Source organism: Gastrolobium bilobum, unplaced genomic scaffold, assembly GCF_033153095.1.
Source record: "Gastrolobium bilobum isolate Gb01-03AN ecotype WA unplaced genomic scaffold, APGP_CSIRO_Gbil_v1 utg43676, whole genome shotgun sequence".
In the NCBI taxonomy this organism is placed as follows: Eukaryota; Viridiplantae; Streptophyta; class Magnoliopsida; order Fabales; family Fabaceae; genus Gastrolobium; species Gastrolobium bilobum.
In genome coordinates this window covers 12,744-30,413 of record NW_026899134.1, presented here as the reverse complement: position 1 = coordinate 30,413, position 17,670 = coordinate 12,744, and the positions used below count along the sequence as shown (strand labels likewise).

Here is a 17,670-nt window from a genome sequence, read left to right as displayed (position 1 = left end):
TTTGAGACTTTGTTCTTGAATAATTACTTTCCTAGGGAGACTAGGGAAATGAAGCAAAATGAGTATAATTATTTGAAGCAAGGGTCGATGACCATTGATCAATATTTTGCCAAGTTCAATGAATTGGTGAAGTATGCTAACTACGGGAGAGCTCTACCTACTTCAGTCGAGATGACCTCCAAGTTTCAATGAGATCTAAATGAGAAAATGTCTCGAAAAATATCTAATTGCGATATCCGTGAGTTAGCAGGTTTGTGAACCAATGTCGAAAAGTGGAAGAAGTTTATAGTGTGACTAAGAACAAGAACCCTTCTGAGGCATAGGCATCTAATGCAAGTAGAGCAATTGGCTCAAATTATTGGAAAAATAAGAAAATGAAGGGTAAGAAGCTGAGTGTGAATAATCCACTCGATATATTCAAGAAGCCCGGAAACCAAAAGAGTTTTGTTGATAGAGGACCTCTTTCAAAGTGTAGAGGATGCGAAAAAGAGCATCGAGGTCCGTGAGCTATGGGTGAAATTATTTGTTATAAGTGTGGAAGATCCGGCCATTACTCTAGGAAGTCCCCTCAAAATGAAGTGAGGACTATGACAATTCAGGCTGCTGGTGTTCCTGTTTTGGTTGTTTCACCTATGATAGAGTCTCAGACTGTTGGTAGAGTATACACCATGGACCGTCAACAATCAGAAAAGGCTCCAAACCTTGTGAAAGGTACAATTTATATTGATATTATGGATATTGAAATCTTATTTGACTCAGGAGCTACACACTCCTGTATGTATGATTTTATGGCCGTTGGGCTAAATTTACATATGTGCAAAATTTCTCCTCCTGAAAGTGGTGACTGCTACTAGAGAGAAGTGTTATACATCAGTTTTATGCAAGGATGTGGAATTTAAATATGAAGACCGAGACTACGTGTTGGATTTTATTTGTCTGCCTATGATCAGTCTTCGAGATATCTTGGGAATGAACTTGTTATCGAAGAACTGTGCTATGATAGACTGCTGTGGAAAAAGGATTGTGCTTTATGCTGATGATTCTGATACTAGTTCTTCCCCATATCTATCTGTGTTGAGGTTAGAAAGGCTTTAAGGGCCGGGGCATTGGGATATGTCCTTGTGGGGGGTTTAGTGGGTGGAAGTCATAAGGAGATCGACACTATTCCCATGGTGAAGGAGTTTGTGGATGTGTTTCCGGATGAGTTTTCGCAACTCCCACCTCCTAGAGAGATTGAGTTCACGATTGATTTGTTGTCTGGTGTAGGGCCTATTTCTTTGGCTCTATATCGGATGTCACCACCGGAATTAGCCGAGTTAAAGAGTCATATTGAAGAGCTTTCGGCTAAGCAGTTTATCAGGCCAAGTGTGTCCCCGTGGGTAGCACAAGTTATATTTGTCAAAAAGAAAGACGGTAGCATGAGATTGTGCACTGATTACCGTTAGTTGAATAAGGTTACTATTAAGAACAAGTATCCTCTCCCTCGCATAGACGATCTACTTGATCAGTTGATGGGTGCTTGTGTCTTTTCAAAAATAGATCTGAGGTCGGGTTATCATCAGATCCGAATTAAGCAGGAAGATATTTCGAAGACTGCTTTCCGATCTAGGTACGGACATTATGTGTACCAGGTAATTCCATTTGGACTCACTGATGCTCCAGCGGTGTTTATGGATTATATGAATCGTATTTTTAAGCCATTTCTGGATCAATTCGAGATTGTGTTTATTGATGATATCCTGATATATTCCAAGAGTAAAGAAGAGCATGCAGATCACTTGAGAACTGTGTTGCAAATTCTTAGAGAGAAACAATTGTATGCAAAGCCTTCAAAATGTGAATTTTGGCTTTCTCAAGTGCAATTCTTGGGTCACGTTATTTCAGCTGATGGAGTGGCGGTTGATCCTAGCAAGATAGAGGCGATTATTGATTGAGAGAGACCCAAGACTGTAACTGAAGTAAGGAGTTTCTTGGGATTGGTCGGTTATTGCCGGAGATTTATCAAAGAGTTTTCTGCAATGGTTTTGCCATTGACCCGTTTGACTCGGAAGGATACTCCATTTATTTGGACGCATGAATGCGAGGAATGTTTCCAGAATCTTAAGAAGAAATTGATGACTGCTATGGTGTTAGAACTTCCTGATCCGGAAGGAGAATTTGAATTATACAGCGATGCTTCTAAAAAGGGATTGGGATGTGTGCTGATGCAAGATAAGCGAGTAGTGGTGTATGCATCAAGACAGCTGAAACCGCATGAAGAAAACTATCTGACTCACGACTTGGAGCTTGTTGTGATCATTTTTGGGTTGAAACAATGGAGGCATTTCTTGTATAGAATGAAGTTTGCCGTATTTAGTGACCACAAGAGCTTGAAGTACTTGTTTGATCAAAAGGAGTTGAATATGAGACAACGACGGTGGACTGAGTTCTTAAAGGACTACGACTTCGAATTGAAATATCATCCCGACAAGGCTAATGTTGTAGCTGATGCATTAAGCCGTAAATCTGTGAGCGTAGCAAGCATGATGATGAGAGATTATGATGTGATTGAGAGGTTCAGAGATATGAAGTTATCTGAAGTCTTTCCAGGTAGAATTTGTGACATCAAAATTACAAAATTGAACATGAAATGCTGACCAGAATTAAAGAAGCTCAACTGCAAAATGAAAGTGCTAAACGACTGAAAGGTCAAAGTGGTGTATCTTGCAATGATCAGGGTATACTATTATATCAAGGTCGTATTGTTGTACCTAGGAAGTTGGCGAAGGAAGTGATGACAGAGGCCCATAAGGGTCAATTCACTGTCCATCCAGGAGCTACAAAGATGTATCAGGACCTAAGGATTAATTTCAGGTGGCTTGGTATAAAGAAAGACATTGCTGAATTCGTCTCTAAGTGTCTCGTATGTCAGAAGGTCAAGATTGAGCATCAAAATCCTTCTGGTATCTTGCAACCTTTGGATGTTCCTTAATGGAAATGGGAGAGTATCTCCACGGATTTCGTAGTGGGTTTGCCACAAACACAGGATAGTTATGATTCTATATGGGTAATTATGGATAGATTGACAAAGTCCGTACACTTTTTGCCAGTACGAGTAGATTTCTCTGCTGAGAGATAAGCTAGGCTCTATGTGAAGGAGATTGTCAAGCTTCGTGGGGTGCCTGAGAGCATTATTAGTGATCAGAAATTAGAATGATCGGTTGTATAATATCCCTCACCATGAAATTTAATTGATTGCATGTAATTAGGCAATTAGTCTTGTATTAGTGGGTAAAATTAAGTATAAGGCATAATTATATAAATTAGGGTCACTTTTGAGGTAAAAAGTGTTGTCAGTGAAAATTATGGATAAAAATGGAAGTAGGCAAAAGTACCCAAAATATAAAAGTAAAGATAAAAATATTACTAGGAAAATATCCTAGACCCTTTGGTTAAGTTTGGTGGTGAATGGAGGTGAATAGATAAATGAACTTACACCAGTTGAAATAACTAAGCTATATTAAGTGGTAAAACACCACAACCCACTCCATTCTTCTTCTTCTTCTTCGACAAAATTGAGAGTGAGAGGGAGAGAACCCATTTTCATGCCCAAAACCCTAGCTCACTCATCTCTCACCCAAACAAATCCATTCCAAAGGCAAACTTGCATCAAATTCCTTCCTCTTTACAACCCACCACTCATTGTTAGGTTGGAACCATTATGGGTGGAGATCTTGGCTTGTTTGGGGGACGAAAATCTTGAAGATTGGAGGTGTTTATAGGCATTTTCTTCAAGGGGAGCTTAAGAGATCAACATTCCATGGTTGTGTGATCTCTTGGGGTAAGTTTCCACTCCTTAAACTTAGTTTTCATGGAGATTGTAAGATTGAGGAAGATGATGAATAATGTTTTTGGATTGCATGAGTTTGAGTTTGATTTAAGCTTAAATCCTTTGTAAAAGTTGTTAGAAATGATAAATAAACGGTAGAAATGAACTTAGATAATCATTTGATTATGCTTTGAAAATTGCAAGATTATATACTTGGTTTGTGGATTTTCTTGCATTGGTTAACAATGGTTTGGTTGGATGTGAATTGTGTCCATGTGATGGCTAGGATTGAGCCTTGTGGACCAACATTGAAGGACCAACCACTGGAGGAAGCAATGGAGCTTGATTAGCTCACTTGAATTGGTAAGTACATGCCATTGTGGTGTGAATATGTTTGGTTGGTTGATGACAATATTGGTATTCACTGGATTGCCTTGATAGATTGTCAAGTACCTTGATGTAGGTATTGATTGTTGGTATTGTTGTAAAGCTTGGTTGCTTGAGTTGGTGAAGAACAAAGGTTGAGATTGGAAGCAATTGAGGTAAGCCTTCGTACCTTGGAAATTGATCCATTTATTGTTCCACCAAGCCCGGAATGGGTAGTGGTTATTGATAGTGTTGTATACGCAATAAGATAGTTTAATGCTTTGTTATACGTATGTGTATGCATTTTGTGTGGCATAGGATGGTGTTTCCCTATGTTTTGTATGTTGCATGACGATGCGTAATTCATACTTGGTAGTTTAGCTGGCCAGTAGGACTATTTTGCATCTGAGTATCCTTAGGACTGCATGAGAGCTTGAGGGATGTCTCCTGAAGATGTCTTTACACACTGCATGGATATGTATTTACTGCATTATTTACTGATTATTGCTATTATACTGTGAGTGAAATATGGGGTGGAGAAATGCTCCAAGGTCCCATGGTTTACAGAGATGTATTTGCATATCTCACACCGTGTTGTGGGGACCCCCTTTAAGGTATAGATGCTGCAGGAGCCTCTGGTGGCAAGTGGCCATACTTGGACTAGATTGATACATGAGGATATTGCACTATTTTGGTTATGCATGTCATTAGTAGTTCCTATGTATAGGACTTATAATTTTACATAGGAGTTGTAATTGAAAGCTATTTGTTATATGTATGTCATACTTTATTTAGGTGGACTTAGCCTATGCTCACCTCCTTTGGTATCTCTTTTGTTGATGGGAGCCAAGGAATTGATCATAGTATTTTGTAGCTAAGTCTCATGGTTATGTTTTGAAGACGTTTAAAGATTGTGTAATATTGTGCTTATTGTATATATATGATGGAAGGGCATGGATGCTTCTTTTGATAAATGTGTACCTTGAAAAAACTAAGAATCATGTATTGAAGTGGTTGTATGATGTCAATTAGGTGAAACAAGACCTTTAGGTTGAAAATCCATGTAAAAATAAAGATCTCATGTCTTGTTTCCCATTTTTCATATCCTATATGATAGATTCGTACCATTGTGTCTTGATGGAAGTTGTAGATCTTTTTCTTAGCTTTCCAACGAGACCAAGATTGCGTCAATCAGATAAGTATAACTCCAGTTAGGGATAAAATACTGAGGATATGTGTAATCTCCAAAACTTTGACGCTATTAGCGTCGTGGTGGCGCTATTAGCGCCAAGATACATTGGAAAAATGTATTCCCAGTGCTAATCGCGCCATCTTGGCACTGTTCACGCCATCAACCTGGCAACCCTCTGTTTCGTTGCGTTATTCGCGCCGGTTTGGCGCTATTCGCGTCGGGCCCAGTGGGTTCATCACTTGTTTTTTAGAAAATTCATAACTTGAGCTACGGTGCTCCGAATTGAGCGCGATTTGAACCCACACGTAGATAACAAAGAGATATATAACATATTGGATGATAAGGACCATATAAGTAGTATAAAATTTCTTAGGTAACTAAAAAGTAGAGGTGCTTAGTGTTGAATAACAATAAAAATGAGTTTTTAAGCTTTGGTGGTCTAAGGGACTCCTTGGCATACTATGGTAGCAACATATGATCTAAATAAAACTTATAATAGGTGTTCCACATATAGTTTAAGTTGTAATCATATTATGGGAAATGTTTTATTTACGGAATTGATTTTAAACAAAAACGTTTATAAATAAAAAGGAAAAAGTTTATCCTTACTTTAATTCAATTGTTGTGATTGTAACTGCGCTTAATGCCGTTCGTAATGTTAACAAGCCGATTCTAGAACGGGTGTTACAGGTTGGTACCTTTTATACTTTTGTATTCATGTATGTTAGTATAAGTACATACATTAAAGCACAATAATCACATGTTCAAGTTTTTCAATATTAAGCACAAATGAACATTATTCATTGGGGAAATATCACACGACTGACTGTCGTCCAAGTTGGACAGAATTGAAAATAGAGATTTTATAACTTTATAGACATTATATGTGATATAGGAGCATAGTACAATCCAATGCAACATTTATATTTAGCATGTATATCAAAAGTAGTTCAAAATAGTCCATACAATTTTTTATTTTATTTTTTGGTTTCATTTAGTGACTAAACATCATCTGCAAAAAGATATAACAATAAAACAGTCCATTACACATGATGGATACATGTTCACCAAATCTTCTTCGGAGCATATATCATGTTCTTAACCTTCGGGTCAAAGAACATTCTAGATGCACTAGCCATCTACCATGCCGACTTTTGTTGGTCGAAACTGAATTTTTAAACTATTAGAAAAATAAAAAAAAATGTAAATTTAATATATCTGGTTATAAAAAACTTTTAGTTTTTAGGTGTCTATTGAAATAGTTATATGAAACTTGGAAATTTACGGGCATTAATGTTCCAGCCAATCTGTATTTTTTATTTTATGTATACGTAGTTAGAAATATTTAATATTAAATTATAATAAATGGAATTTTTTTATATTTTTGAAATAAAAAAAAGTAAGTAAGTAAAAAGATAAGTAACTTCCAATCTCATAAATAGAGTAATTATTTTATCAATAAATTATAAATATAATCAAAGAGTTTATCGTTTCTCCCTATACTAAAGTTGTTGATCCCAAACCACGTGGGTGGGTGTGATGGTTCAACATCTCGTCCCTTAAGCAAGTGGTTGGGGGTTCGAACCCCAACTCTTGTGAATGAAAATCATTTTGTGGCCAGCTCTTTATCACTTTGTGCGCTGACCCGGGACAAGGGATTAGTCTTATAGCTATCGACTGTGGGATACCCGGATGTAATCCAAAAAAAAGTTGTTGATCCCAAACTACGTTATTTTGAGAATTGAGTGAATTAATTAAGGGTGTTTTGGTAATTTTATTTATTTATTTATTAAATAAATTTTATCAAAATACACTGAATTCATTGCCCTAACTCTGAAAATGACCTAATTTGGGATTACATGAGATGACTTTATCTCTTGTGACAATGGAGACACACTTTTCACCTGATGAGTGTAGCTTAGTTCGCGACATGGGCTGAATATATGAGAAAAAACCTGGATTCGATTTCCACCAAATGCATAGATTAAGCCTCGACTTTAAAAAGGTAATTAGATACGATATATAATAAATAACAAGGTTATATTTATAAAATTTTTGTTTACAAACTACAGTATGTACTATGAGTAGTATATATACTATTTGAACACGTAATATCCATAGTATATAATATAGTTTATAAAAGTTGTAAATAAAAAATTTATAAATATAACTCATTTCTGTAATAAAAACAAAAACAAATTATAATAATACAAAAACATGACCATAATAATCAAAAGGAGCAATCCCCTTTATAATCTTGTATAAAGTAATGAAACACAAGTCGTATTGGTGTTAAAACACATACGAAACCCCTTTTTTATTTAATAATTTAAATTGAAGAATAATGGATACTGTTAGAGGTGGCAATATGGGTTGAGCCCGGCGGGTCATCCCGCCAACCCGCCAAAACAGGGCGGGTTGGGTTGAGATTTTCAACCCACCAACCCACCTCAACCCGCCCCGCCTAGAAGCGGGTCAAAACGGGTTCAACCCGCCGGGTTTTAAATTTTTATTTTATTTTTTATTTTTTTACAATTAGGTAGTATTTCATTAGTACTTAAATTTTTGTGATATTCAATTTTTTTTTTATCTTAGTACTTTCTAGAAAAAATAAAGAATAACAAATATTTGACAAATATTAGTATACATTTAAGATTGAGACTAACAAAAATATAGAGAAGTGTGAAATAAAATAAAATAATATTAAAAAAATTCATAAAATATAATTTATTTTTGAATTTTAATTAAATTTTTTTAATTGGCGGGTTGGGGGGTTGACCCGCCAACCCACCATAAAACGGGGTGGGTTCATTTTTACAACCCATATTTTTTAGCGGGTCAACCCGCCTCGCCCATTTTTGGCGGGTTGGTGGCGGGGCGGGGCGGATCGGGGCGGGTCAACCCAAATTACCACCCCTAGATACTGTCTCATGCCAACCTAAGGTTGAATTATGATACTGTCCAGTTCCACTAATCTGCAGAGACTAATCCAAAAAATTTAATTAATGAAATGAACAATTGAAAACACAATTCAAATAAAGGAAAAATGTTTCTTTAGTTACTGAATATAAATTATCTGTATTTATTTCTAAAATGACGTCGTTTTAATATTAAAATCTTAAAAAATTATAAATATTAAGACTATTATAACTCTGAAATAAATTAAAATTACAAAAGCACAATGATTTCCACTCCAAAATAACGTCATATTCCAAAACGACGTCATATTGAGCTTAGCAAAAACTGTTGCGAGCCCTTCAAATAAATTAAAAAAGAAAAAGAAAACACAATTCAACGTCCAAATCTAATTATATTTTGTGGGTAAAAGAACGGAAATTTCAGCCAACCATTCAATTCCTCAACAATTAACAAATCCAATTATCCAAACCAAGGAATCCTAAACTTAACCAAAACTAACAGAGTGGATATTGTAACAGAACAACACTGCTCTCACGGGGCTTCGAAATTCAAAGTCCTAAATAAAGCACAATTCCCACAATGCACAACCCGTTTCTCTCTCCCTGAATAAATTCCCATTCATTCATCCATAGAACAAAGCTACGAATTTTGGTTTTTCTCGCATCAATTTCTCATCCTCTGCAATTTCTTCTACCTGTGGTGGTGGTGGTGTCAGAGTTTCACATTATATGGCAACAACAACTGGGTGAAGCTCTGAAACGCCACCGTTTGATAGATAGAAAACAAAAGAGCACAATGGAGGCAGAGAGGATGAGACAGTTGATGCTCCTTTATTGTAGAAAGCAAAGTAACCGTGTGGCTCTTATGGGTGGAAACCATACCGCTGCAAGGTTCTGCGCTCGCTAAAGTTCCCACCTTTTCGATTCGCTGGCTTTTTGTTACTTCGTTCTCGCAATCATCTTCAGTTTTCTGCATCTGGGTCTTCTCCGTTTTTGCTGCAAAGGTAGGAAATGGAATTGGGTCGTGGGTATAGGAGCAAGATGAATAAGCATCATTTGCATGGTGGAGGGATTAGTTTGAATTCTGATACTGTTTTTGTTATCAAGATTCCTGATGCACGGTTTCTTCGCATTGTTTCACGGTCTGTGTTTTTGGCTATGGCTCTTGCAACGTTGCCTTTTCTTGGGTCTATTCTGAAGGGATTCTCACCAAGTTTGGGTACAGTTGATTCTGGATTTGATGCTACTGCGTCTGGGAACATCAATGCTGAGGTGTTGAATTCGATTCTCCATGATTTGGGTGAGGAAGGCCTTCTCAAAAAGGAGGATAAGGCTCTCATTGTTAGCCCTCCACATGGGTTTGAGGGTGTTGCTATGTTGAACTTGAACAGTGAAGTTTATGTGGCTATGGATTCTGATTTAGAGAGACGGAGCTCTTTCCCAGATGAGTCATATGATTTTGTGTTTGCCCCTAGATTTGAAGATGCTATGTTTGCTGATCGCATTTTGAGAATTAATGGCATTCTGGCTTTCCCATTGAGCAGTAACCCATCCAATGTTGGTTTAAGAAAACAGTCTAATTATAGAGTTGTGTATCTTAGGAGATATGACTCTATCATTGTTGCAATGAGGAAAATTGGCCTGGCCAATAACTTGGTGGATTCTTCTCCAAAGAGAAAGCTTTGCCAATTTGCAACTGAGGCCAAAACAACTGCTTTAAAGGGTCTTGAAGATGTGCTCCTTGAGCCTCCAAAACAGCAGGCTTTTGCCAAATCAAACAAGAACTTGAAGATCAAGTACCTGCCTGAGGTGTTGGGTGATTCTCTTGAAGGTTACAAGCGAAGAGTCTTCATTGGTGTGGGCTTGCCTGAGGAAAACAAGGGAGCAATTGAATGGTTTGAGAGGAACTACCCAAAGAAGAGTGCAAAATTCGAGATTCAGAGTCTCCTGGATGCACCAGAAGACCCGGTTGTGTTCCATACAGATGTTTCTGATTGGGTATCAAAGCATGTGAAAGAGGAAGAGTATGTGGTAATGAAGGCAGAAGCAGATGTGGTGGAGGAGATGATGAAGAAAAGGACAATATGCTTAGTGGATGAACTCTTCCTCGAGTGCAACAATGAATGGTGGCAGGCCGGGAAGAGAAAGAAGAGTGGCAGAGCATATTGGGAGTGCGTGGCTTTGTATGGAAAGCTGAGGGATGAGGGAGTTGCAGTACACCAATGGTGGGGGTTGAATTAGACAGACATAGCATTTTAGTGCTAGCCTGCTTGGTGTTGCTGTGATATGCTCTATATAGCATTACATGTTTGGTTATTGTTAGTTTTCTTCTGGTTTGATGTTTGTGAATTTGTGCCTAGGGAGAACTGAGTGTGCCATTGATGTATCCTATTTGTATTTCTTTTACACAATTCTAACCATAATAACGATATGATTGTGATACGAATAAAGGGCTTGTTTTTTTCCTTGAGTTCTTCGCTATTCTTTTTTGTGCTGCTGTTCACTAGTTATTTCCATGAATTAATGCACAATGAGTAACTTAAGAGTTGAGATATGCCCACATTAGGGTAAAGGGTGTAATTTAACAGTTGATATATGAAGATAGCTTGGTAGTCAGGGGTATAGATCGTTTTGTACATTAGTACCTATTACCTGCACCTGCAACTGTGAATATGAGAGATCATGGGAACCTTCAAAAGTTTTCACCGATCAAGATACAACCAAGAGATCTAAGAATAGGAATAATAATATAATATTTTTACCATGTTGCTTTTAAAGAAATATTACTTTGAAGGACAATTTTTACAGCCCTTATCATGCTCAGCGAAATATCCAACTTCGTTTTGTGTTTAAGGTACTTCCAAGTTCCAAGTGGAGTTGCTTTTGTATTCTCATAAAGTAAGATTTATCTGATATTGGCAAAGACATCCAAACTTGAGTTTCAACATGGTCATATCATAATCTAACGACCAAACATTATTCCACTCAGTGAGGATTCTATCTGTCATCAAGATTCCACAAATTTTTTTGCTTGCCAAGAAACGTCTCAAAATTATAAAAAAATAAAATTTATGTTAAAAGAACTGTGATAGAAAATGTGTGCGCTCAAATTGAGTGAGTTTTGAAAATAATTGAACAAATATTATAATTATTTAAATTTTATTGATTTGCATCAAAATGTGTATTGCACATCAGTCCATAAACAACAAAGTGTTCACGCCACATCATCAGAGCATCAAACATGAAGCTGTTTCCTTGACTTTTCTCACCCTAAAGAAACAAACTTTACAATGGAGAACCCCATCCGCCACCACCAGGAGTCAAAATCTGAAGAATTTCCCCAGGAAGCACCTCAACTGAATTCTTACCACCGAGATAAATCTTTCTTTGATCTTTCTTTATAAGGTAGTTAGCACCACGAGCACCATCTTTCCCTCCCTTCAGCCCTCTTGGTGCATGGACACGTCTCTCAGAAAGAATGCTAACAATAACTGGGCGCCTAAACTCTATTTCTCTGAGAAGCCCATCACCTCCTCTGTGAATTCCATCTCCCCCACTGTTTTCTCTAAGTCCAAACTTGTGCAGAATCACTGGATATCTTTGCTCAAATATCTCCGGATCAGTCATTCTTGTATTTGTCATGTGACACTGTACCCCACTTGTCCCATCCCATGTAGGACCAGCCCCACTCCCACCACCAATGGTTTCATAGTAACCAAAAGTATCATCTCCAAATGTAAGATTATTCATACAACCCTGTGAACAAGCACAGGCCTGAAATGCAGTAAATACAACATCAGTTATCCTCTGAGATGTAAGGACATTACCTCCTACGACAGCAGCTCTATCACTAGGAGAAAGAAATGAGCCTTCTGGAATAAGAATCTTCACTGGAGCCAAACAACCTTGATTGAGAGGAATATCAACATCCACTAAACAGCGAACACAGTATATGACTGCTGCAGCTGTTACAGCTTCTGGCGCATTCCAATTACCATAAACTTCTGCACTCGTCCCACCAAAATCAAAAACTGCTTCTCCTTTATTAGAATCAATGCTCAGTTTCAAATGAATAACTGATCCATCGTCCATGTAGTCCTCTTCTTCTATAGTCACAGAGTTTTCATTTGACTCCGATAAAATTCTTCGGCCAACTGACTTCAGCATCTCTCTTACTGCTTCTTCTGCATTCATCTGTACATAATTCATGTAAGCCTGAACGGTTTCCAGACCATACTGCTCAATAAGCTCTAGGACTAGAGAAATTCCTCTTTGATTTGCTGCTACTTGTGCTCGCAGATCAGATAAGTTATCTTGAATCCTACGGGTTCCTGGGATTTTATTTCCCCGATCATCAGAGCCTGGCAACTGGAGAAGTTTAATGATCCCCTCTTCTTGGAAGACACCCTTTTCAACAAGCTTAAATGCCTTAATGACAGCTCCTTCCTCCAATATGGACTTTGAAAAAGGAGGCATGCTTCCAGGAGTAATACTCCCAATCTCTGCATGATGCCCTCTGCTTGCAACAAAAAAAACTAACTTCCCATTGAAGAAAACAGGTGTAATAACAGTTATATCAGGAAGATGGCTACCTCCAGCTGAAGGATGATTAGTAACCAAAACATCTCCTTCATTTAAATTGTCACCCCAGTAATTGAGCTGCCACCGAACTGTACTAGACATTGCTCCTAGATGGACAGGAACATGAGGTGCATTAGCAACTAGGCCGCCACTAGGATCAAATAGAGCACAAGAAAAATCAAGCCGTTCTTTGATATTTGTTGAAATGGAAGTTCTTTGGAGAGTCCTTCCCATCTGCTCAGCTATACCCATAAATCTGTGATTGAAGATGGAGAGCTGTACAACATCTGCAACTTTATCAGATATTTTAACACTGCTCAAAGGGGAATCAATTTCAATCTTGATGTTTCCATATTTAGTTATAATGGCTCTACAGTTGGGTTCAACTATCACAGTGCTATTACCATTCATGATAATTGTTGGGCCAGACATCATACGACCATACCCCAACTTTTCAAGTTTATAAAGAGGTGTTTCCTGCCAACCATTCCCAAAGTAAACCTTATAGTAGCCTTCAACTATAGGACTTCCAGAGGCAGGTTCTAAGGCCTGCGGCCTCAATATATTGGTAACTCCTATACCACGAACTCTAACATCACATATCACAATTTTTCTGTTCTGGAGTTTGAAGCCATACTCCTGCTGAAACAGTCTCAGAAACTCAGTAACATAGTCACATGATTTTCCATCCTCGGCTATTTGTCCTTTGACCATGATGGCAGTGTCTGTACCTTCATATCTCAAGTTTAAATATGTCTCCGTTGAAATATTTTCCTCTTTAAATCCTTGATTTTGCAACTTCTGCTTTACCAGTCTTAGTAATACAGCTTCTCGTTGTGAGACCTCAATTGTAGATTCCGCTCCATAGACTGCAGAATAAGGCTCCTGTGCCTCTTCTACAACATTTGCCAATCCCATGCCATATGCACTTAAGATCCCACAAAATTTGTGAATGAGAACTTCTTTCATACCTAATGACCTAGCTATAGCACAAGCATGCTGAGGTCCAGCGCCTCCAAAGCAAGCAAGTGCATGGTTCTTTGTTTCATGGCCCTTCATTTCAGTCAACTGCCTTATTGGACGACACATTGTCTCATTAGCAACATCCACAAAACCAAGTGCAATTTCTTCCACCATCATGTCTTTTGTAGATGGATCTTGGTTCTTTCGGTATGCATTTATTTGCCTGGCAAGCTTCTCAAATTCTTCTCTTGTTGACTTGACATCCAGAGGCTGGTTTTCATTTGGGCCAAATATGAATGGGAAATAATCAGGAATAATATATCCCAGAATAAGGTTGGCATCTGTAATTGCCAACTCTCCACCTTTCCGATAACATACAGGACCTGGGTGTGCTCCAACTGATTCTGGTCCAACTTGGAAAGCACCAAATTGGAACTTCAACTTCGAACCACCGCCAGCAGCCACAGTGTTTATGTCAAGCTGAGGTGCTTGAATTATGGCACCAGCAATCTGGGTTTCCAGCACTTGCTCATAACTTCCAGCATATCGACTCACATCTGTAGATGTACCTCCCATATCAAAGCCAATTAATGGCTTATCTGTTTCAAGCCCAAAAAGAGTTTGTGAGTAACCAACGACCCCACCAGCAGGGCCAGACAAAATTGCTTTGTGCCCTGAGAAGGTACTCTCTGGCGCAAGTCCTCCATCTGATTGCATAAACAAAACATTCAATTTTCCTAGCCCCTCATCAAATTTGGAGATGAATCCTGACAGGTATTCTTTAATAACTGGGGTCAGATAAGCATCTACACTAGCTGTTAGACCACGAGGAACAGCACGGACCATGGGAGTCAAAGCAGATGATATAGAAACATGTCTGAACCCCAAACTCAAAGCTAACTTCTCAACCTGTTGTTCATGCTGTGGATAAGTGTATGAGTGCATCAAAACAACAGCCAAACAACTAATTCCTTTCTCCAATAAAATTTTCAGTGCAGGCTTCAGCGCTTCTTCATTAAGAGGCTTCACAATCCTGATAAGCTCACCTGAAATTCCTTTAACCAGTGATGAAGAAGCACCCTGATTTTCTTCTTCTTCCTTATCCTGAACAAGCTGAACTCTCTCTTCCACGTCTACAACTTCTTCATAGAGATTTGATGGCTTTGACACAGTAAGATCAAATATGCTGGGGCGAGCCTGGTTACCGATCTGGAGCAAATCGCGAAAGCCTTGAGTCACACACACAGCAATCCTTTCTCCCTTTCTCTCTAGAAGTGCATTTGTTGCCACAGTTGTACCCATCCTTATCCACTCAATCTTCTCAGTAGGAATTTTCAAGTTGCGTGGAATTTTCTCACCTGTGAATTCTTCAAGGATCCTCCGTATCCCTTCAACCGGTGCATCATCATAGTTTGAAGGGTCAACTGACAGAAGCTTCAAAACTCGCCCATCAGGCTGACCCGGGATTTCTGCATAAACATCAGTAAATGTGCCCCCTCTGTCGATACAAAACCTCAACTTCCCTTCAGTAACACTCCCCATCCTATTAGAGCACAACTATAATGCCCTGCAAACGCATATAGATTGCAATCCAATGATCACATCAAGTAAAATAAAAAAATATATATATAAATACATCAAGAATTGCATTCCACTATATAGGTTAGAAGAATCAGTTATTCTAAAGTGCACTAGAATTGCCAAAGCTAGGTATCTTTCACTATAGGGTAAAGACTATAGTCAAGGATTCAGTTTCCTTTGAAACTGCATGAACTAGTTGCACAGATCCATCCAACAAGACCCAAAATTTCATTTTCCCTGACTGAGATAGAGTGTATCAGTTACATAGGAACATGAAATTCTTTAATATTGTATATATTTCTCAATAAAGCTAAAAGAAGCAGATGGTCAGTCAACATGCAAACATCAATAACTAAAATTCTAACAACTCTTATTGGCAATCGATTAGTAAGAACAAAACTTTAAATGAATTACATATATCTCTGAAGGGGGTTTTTGTTTTTACTTTTTTATTTTCTTCTTTGAAAAGAAAAGGCACCATTTTTATTCTATTAAAGCAGCAAGAACAACACTGCATCATTCAAATTTCTTAGTTCAAGAGAACAAAAACATGGGTTAAAAAAGGGAAACAAAGAAATGAAAATGAATTGGAAGAAGCCCAAGAGTCAGAATAAAAGGTAGCAAACCTTACAGAGAAGGATTAAGCAGTTAGAGAAAATGTTAAGAAGTTGCGTTGCGTCGCGTTGCGTCGCTTCGTTAATGGGAATGCTTGTGCTTATGTTGAGCATTTGTGGTTGGTGAGTTCCCTACTATATAATACATGGAATTTAGAGCAATGACGTGCGTACAACTCATTTTCTTTCAAGAATTATAGTATTATCATTCATTAATTCGCGATATTGATCGTGGATTCAAAGGTGTATGCCTGTATCTTATTGGGCCCCATGATTAACTGCATCATAAATGTTTGGTGGTACTGTTACACCAAAGATTCAGTACATCTCACTAATAGAAATATTACATGTCAGCTAAATTTTTTTTTCTGCCAAATTTTTTCTCTCTCCTGTGATGTGTAATACTCTCATTGATGAGATGCACTGAATCTTGGTGCAACAGTAGCACCAAAGATTTATTCTCTATATACAAGTCATCGGAGATTTGAGCCTGATTTTACATCTTTGGAGAATAGCCAGATTGCCACCTCAGCTATTGGCTTTGGCTCAGAATTTTGAAAGGTCTAATAGGTTATAGATTGTTACGTAGCACCGATACGACACGCGACACGTGACACGACACGACACTCTGACATGTCAATCCTAAAAAATTATGAATTTTGACACGTTGGGACACGTTTTAATATTACATAATATTTTTAATTTATATAGTGTATATTTTATTTAATATTTAATAATTTAACAAAAAAATGAAACTAAATTAATAATACCCATCAACACATTATAAAGATGGAAGCTTTAATAAAAAAAAATAAGAACTGGGATGAGAGATACATAATATCAGATAGAGAGATCTAATCATATTAGAGAGAGATCAGATAGAAGGAGATACAACAAGAGCATAATAGGAATTGACAACAATGATGCTGAAATGATATCTTATCTACTTAAGGGAAAAAAGACAAAAAAATAAAATTGATATGATCAGATGGAAGCTTTATTAATATATTTTGATTTTTTTTAAAAAAAATTAAAAAAAAATTACGAAAATGCCATTTGACCGTGTCAGACACAGTCAAATTCGCGTGTCGAAATGGTCAACGTGTCGAAAAAAGCCAACCGCGTGTCCAACACCGTGTCGGCGTGTCGAACACAACTCTCCCTATTTTTATAAGTGTCCGTGCTTCCTTGGTAAATTGTGATTGTTATTTGTTAGGTTATGGAGGCCACACTCTTATAAATAATAAAGAAAAAGGAAATTGTATAACCTGGGGGTAATTAATGAGCATTAAGTTAATAGTATGTAATAACATTTTATTAGCATAGAGCGCGCAAGTGGCTGTAGTTTAGTGGTAAGAATTCCACGTTGTGGCCGTGGAGACCTGGGCTCGAATCCCAGCAGCCACACTTTTTCTTCTTCGGTTGACGAGGGTATCTAGTTTATTTTGTGGATTTTGTTTTAGCAACAAAAGGAATTTGACGATCACGTGATCGGCTCTTTCATTTTTCACACCCTACCGACAGACCAAAAGTAAAAAGCCAGGTTTACTTTGAATTTTCTCATGTATTCAAGACATTACATTAGATAAGTTTATGGGATTTATAATTCTCATTTAACATATGAGAATTCAAATTTTCCTACACACC

At 37.7% G+C, this 17,670-nt stretch overlaps 2 protein-coding genes and 1 non-coding gene across 5 annotated transcripts; 2 read left to right on the top strand and 1 right to left on the bottom strand.

Moving 5' to 3' along the window:
- The first annotated feature begins 8,832 nt into the window (after positions 1-8,832).
- LOC133287539 (uncharacterized) lies at positions 8,833-10,710 on the top strand. The gene has a single exon (XM_061485170.1). It carries the CDS (start codon positions 9,296-9,298, stop codon positions 10,523-10,525), a length of 1,230 nt encoding a protein of 409 aa, XP_061341154.1. The 5' UTR covers positions 8,833-9,295; the 3' UTR covers positions 10,526-10,710.
- Positions 10,711-11,461: 751 nt separating this feature from the next.
- LOC133287537 (5-oxoprolinase 1) lies at positions 11,462-16,124 on the bottom strand. 3 transcript variants are annotated; one of them, XM_061485166.1, is made up of 2 exons: positions 16,036-16,124; positions 11,462-15,395 (listed from the first exon to the last, which is right to left on the bottom strand). In XM_061485166.1, exon 2 carries the CDS (start codon positions 15,368-15,370, stop codon positions 11,570-11,572), a length of 3,801 nt encoding a protein of 1,266 aa, XP_061341150.1. In that variant the 5' UTR covers positions 15,371-15,395; positions 16,036-16,124; the 3' UTR covers positions 11,462-11,569. The 3 variants fall into 3 exon arrangements, with proteins under 3 accessions (XP_061341150.1, XP_061341151.1, XP_061341152.1); XM_061485167.1 differs by having other exon boundaries at positions 16,041-16,113; XM_061485168.1 differs by lacking the exon at positions 16,036-16,124 and adding an exon at positions 15,855-15,931.
- A 1,234-nt stretch (positions 16,125-17,358) lies between these two features.
- On the top strand, positions 17,359-17,430 carry TRNAH-GUG (transfer RNA histidin (anticodon GUG)). The gene has a single exon. It is a non-coding gene; the product is annotated as a tRNA-His (tRNA).
- The last annotated feature ends 240 nt before the right edge of the window (positions 17,431-17,670 follow it).

What these genes read in the sequence shown, in the direction of transcription:
- LOC133287539 (XM_061485170.1), top strand. Translation starts at nt 9,296, where the DNA reads ATGGAATTGGGTCGTGGGTATAGGAGCAAGATGAATAAGCATCATTTG.
- LOC133287537 (XM_061485166.1), bottom strand. Translation starts at nt 15,370, where the DNA reads ATGGGGAGTGTTACTGAAGGGAAGTTGAGGTTTTGTATCGACAGAGGG.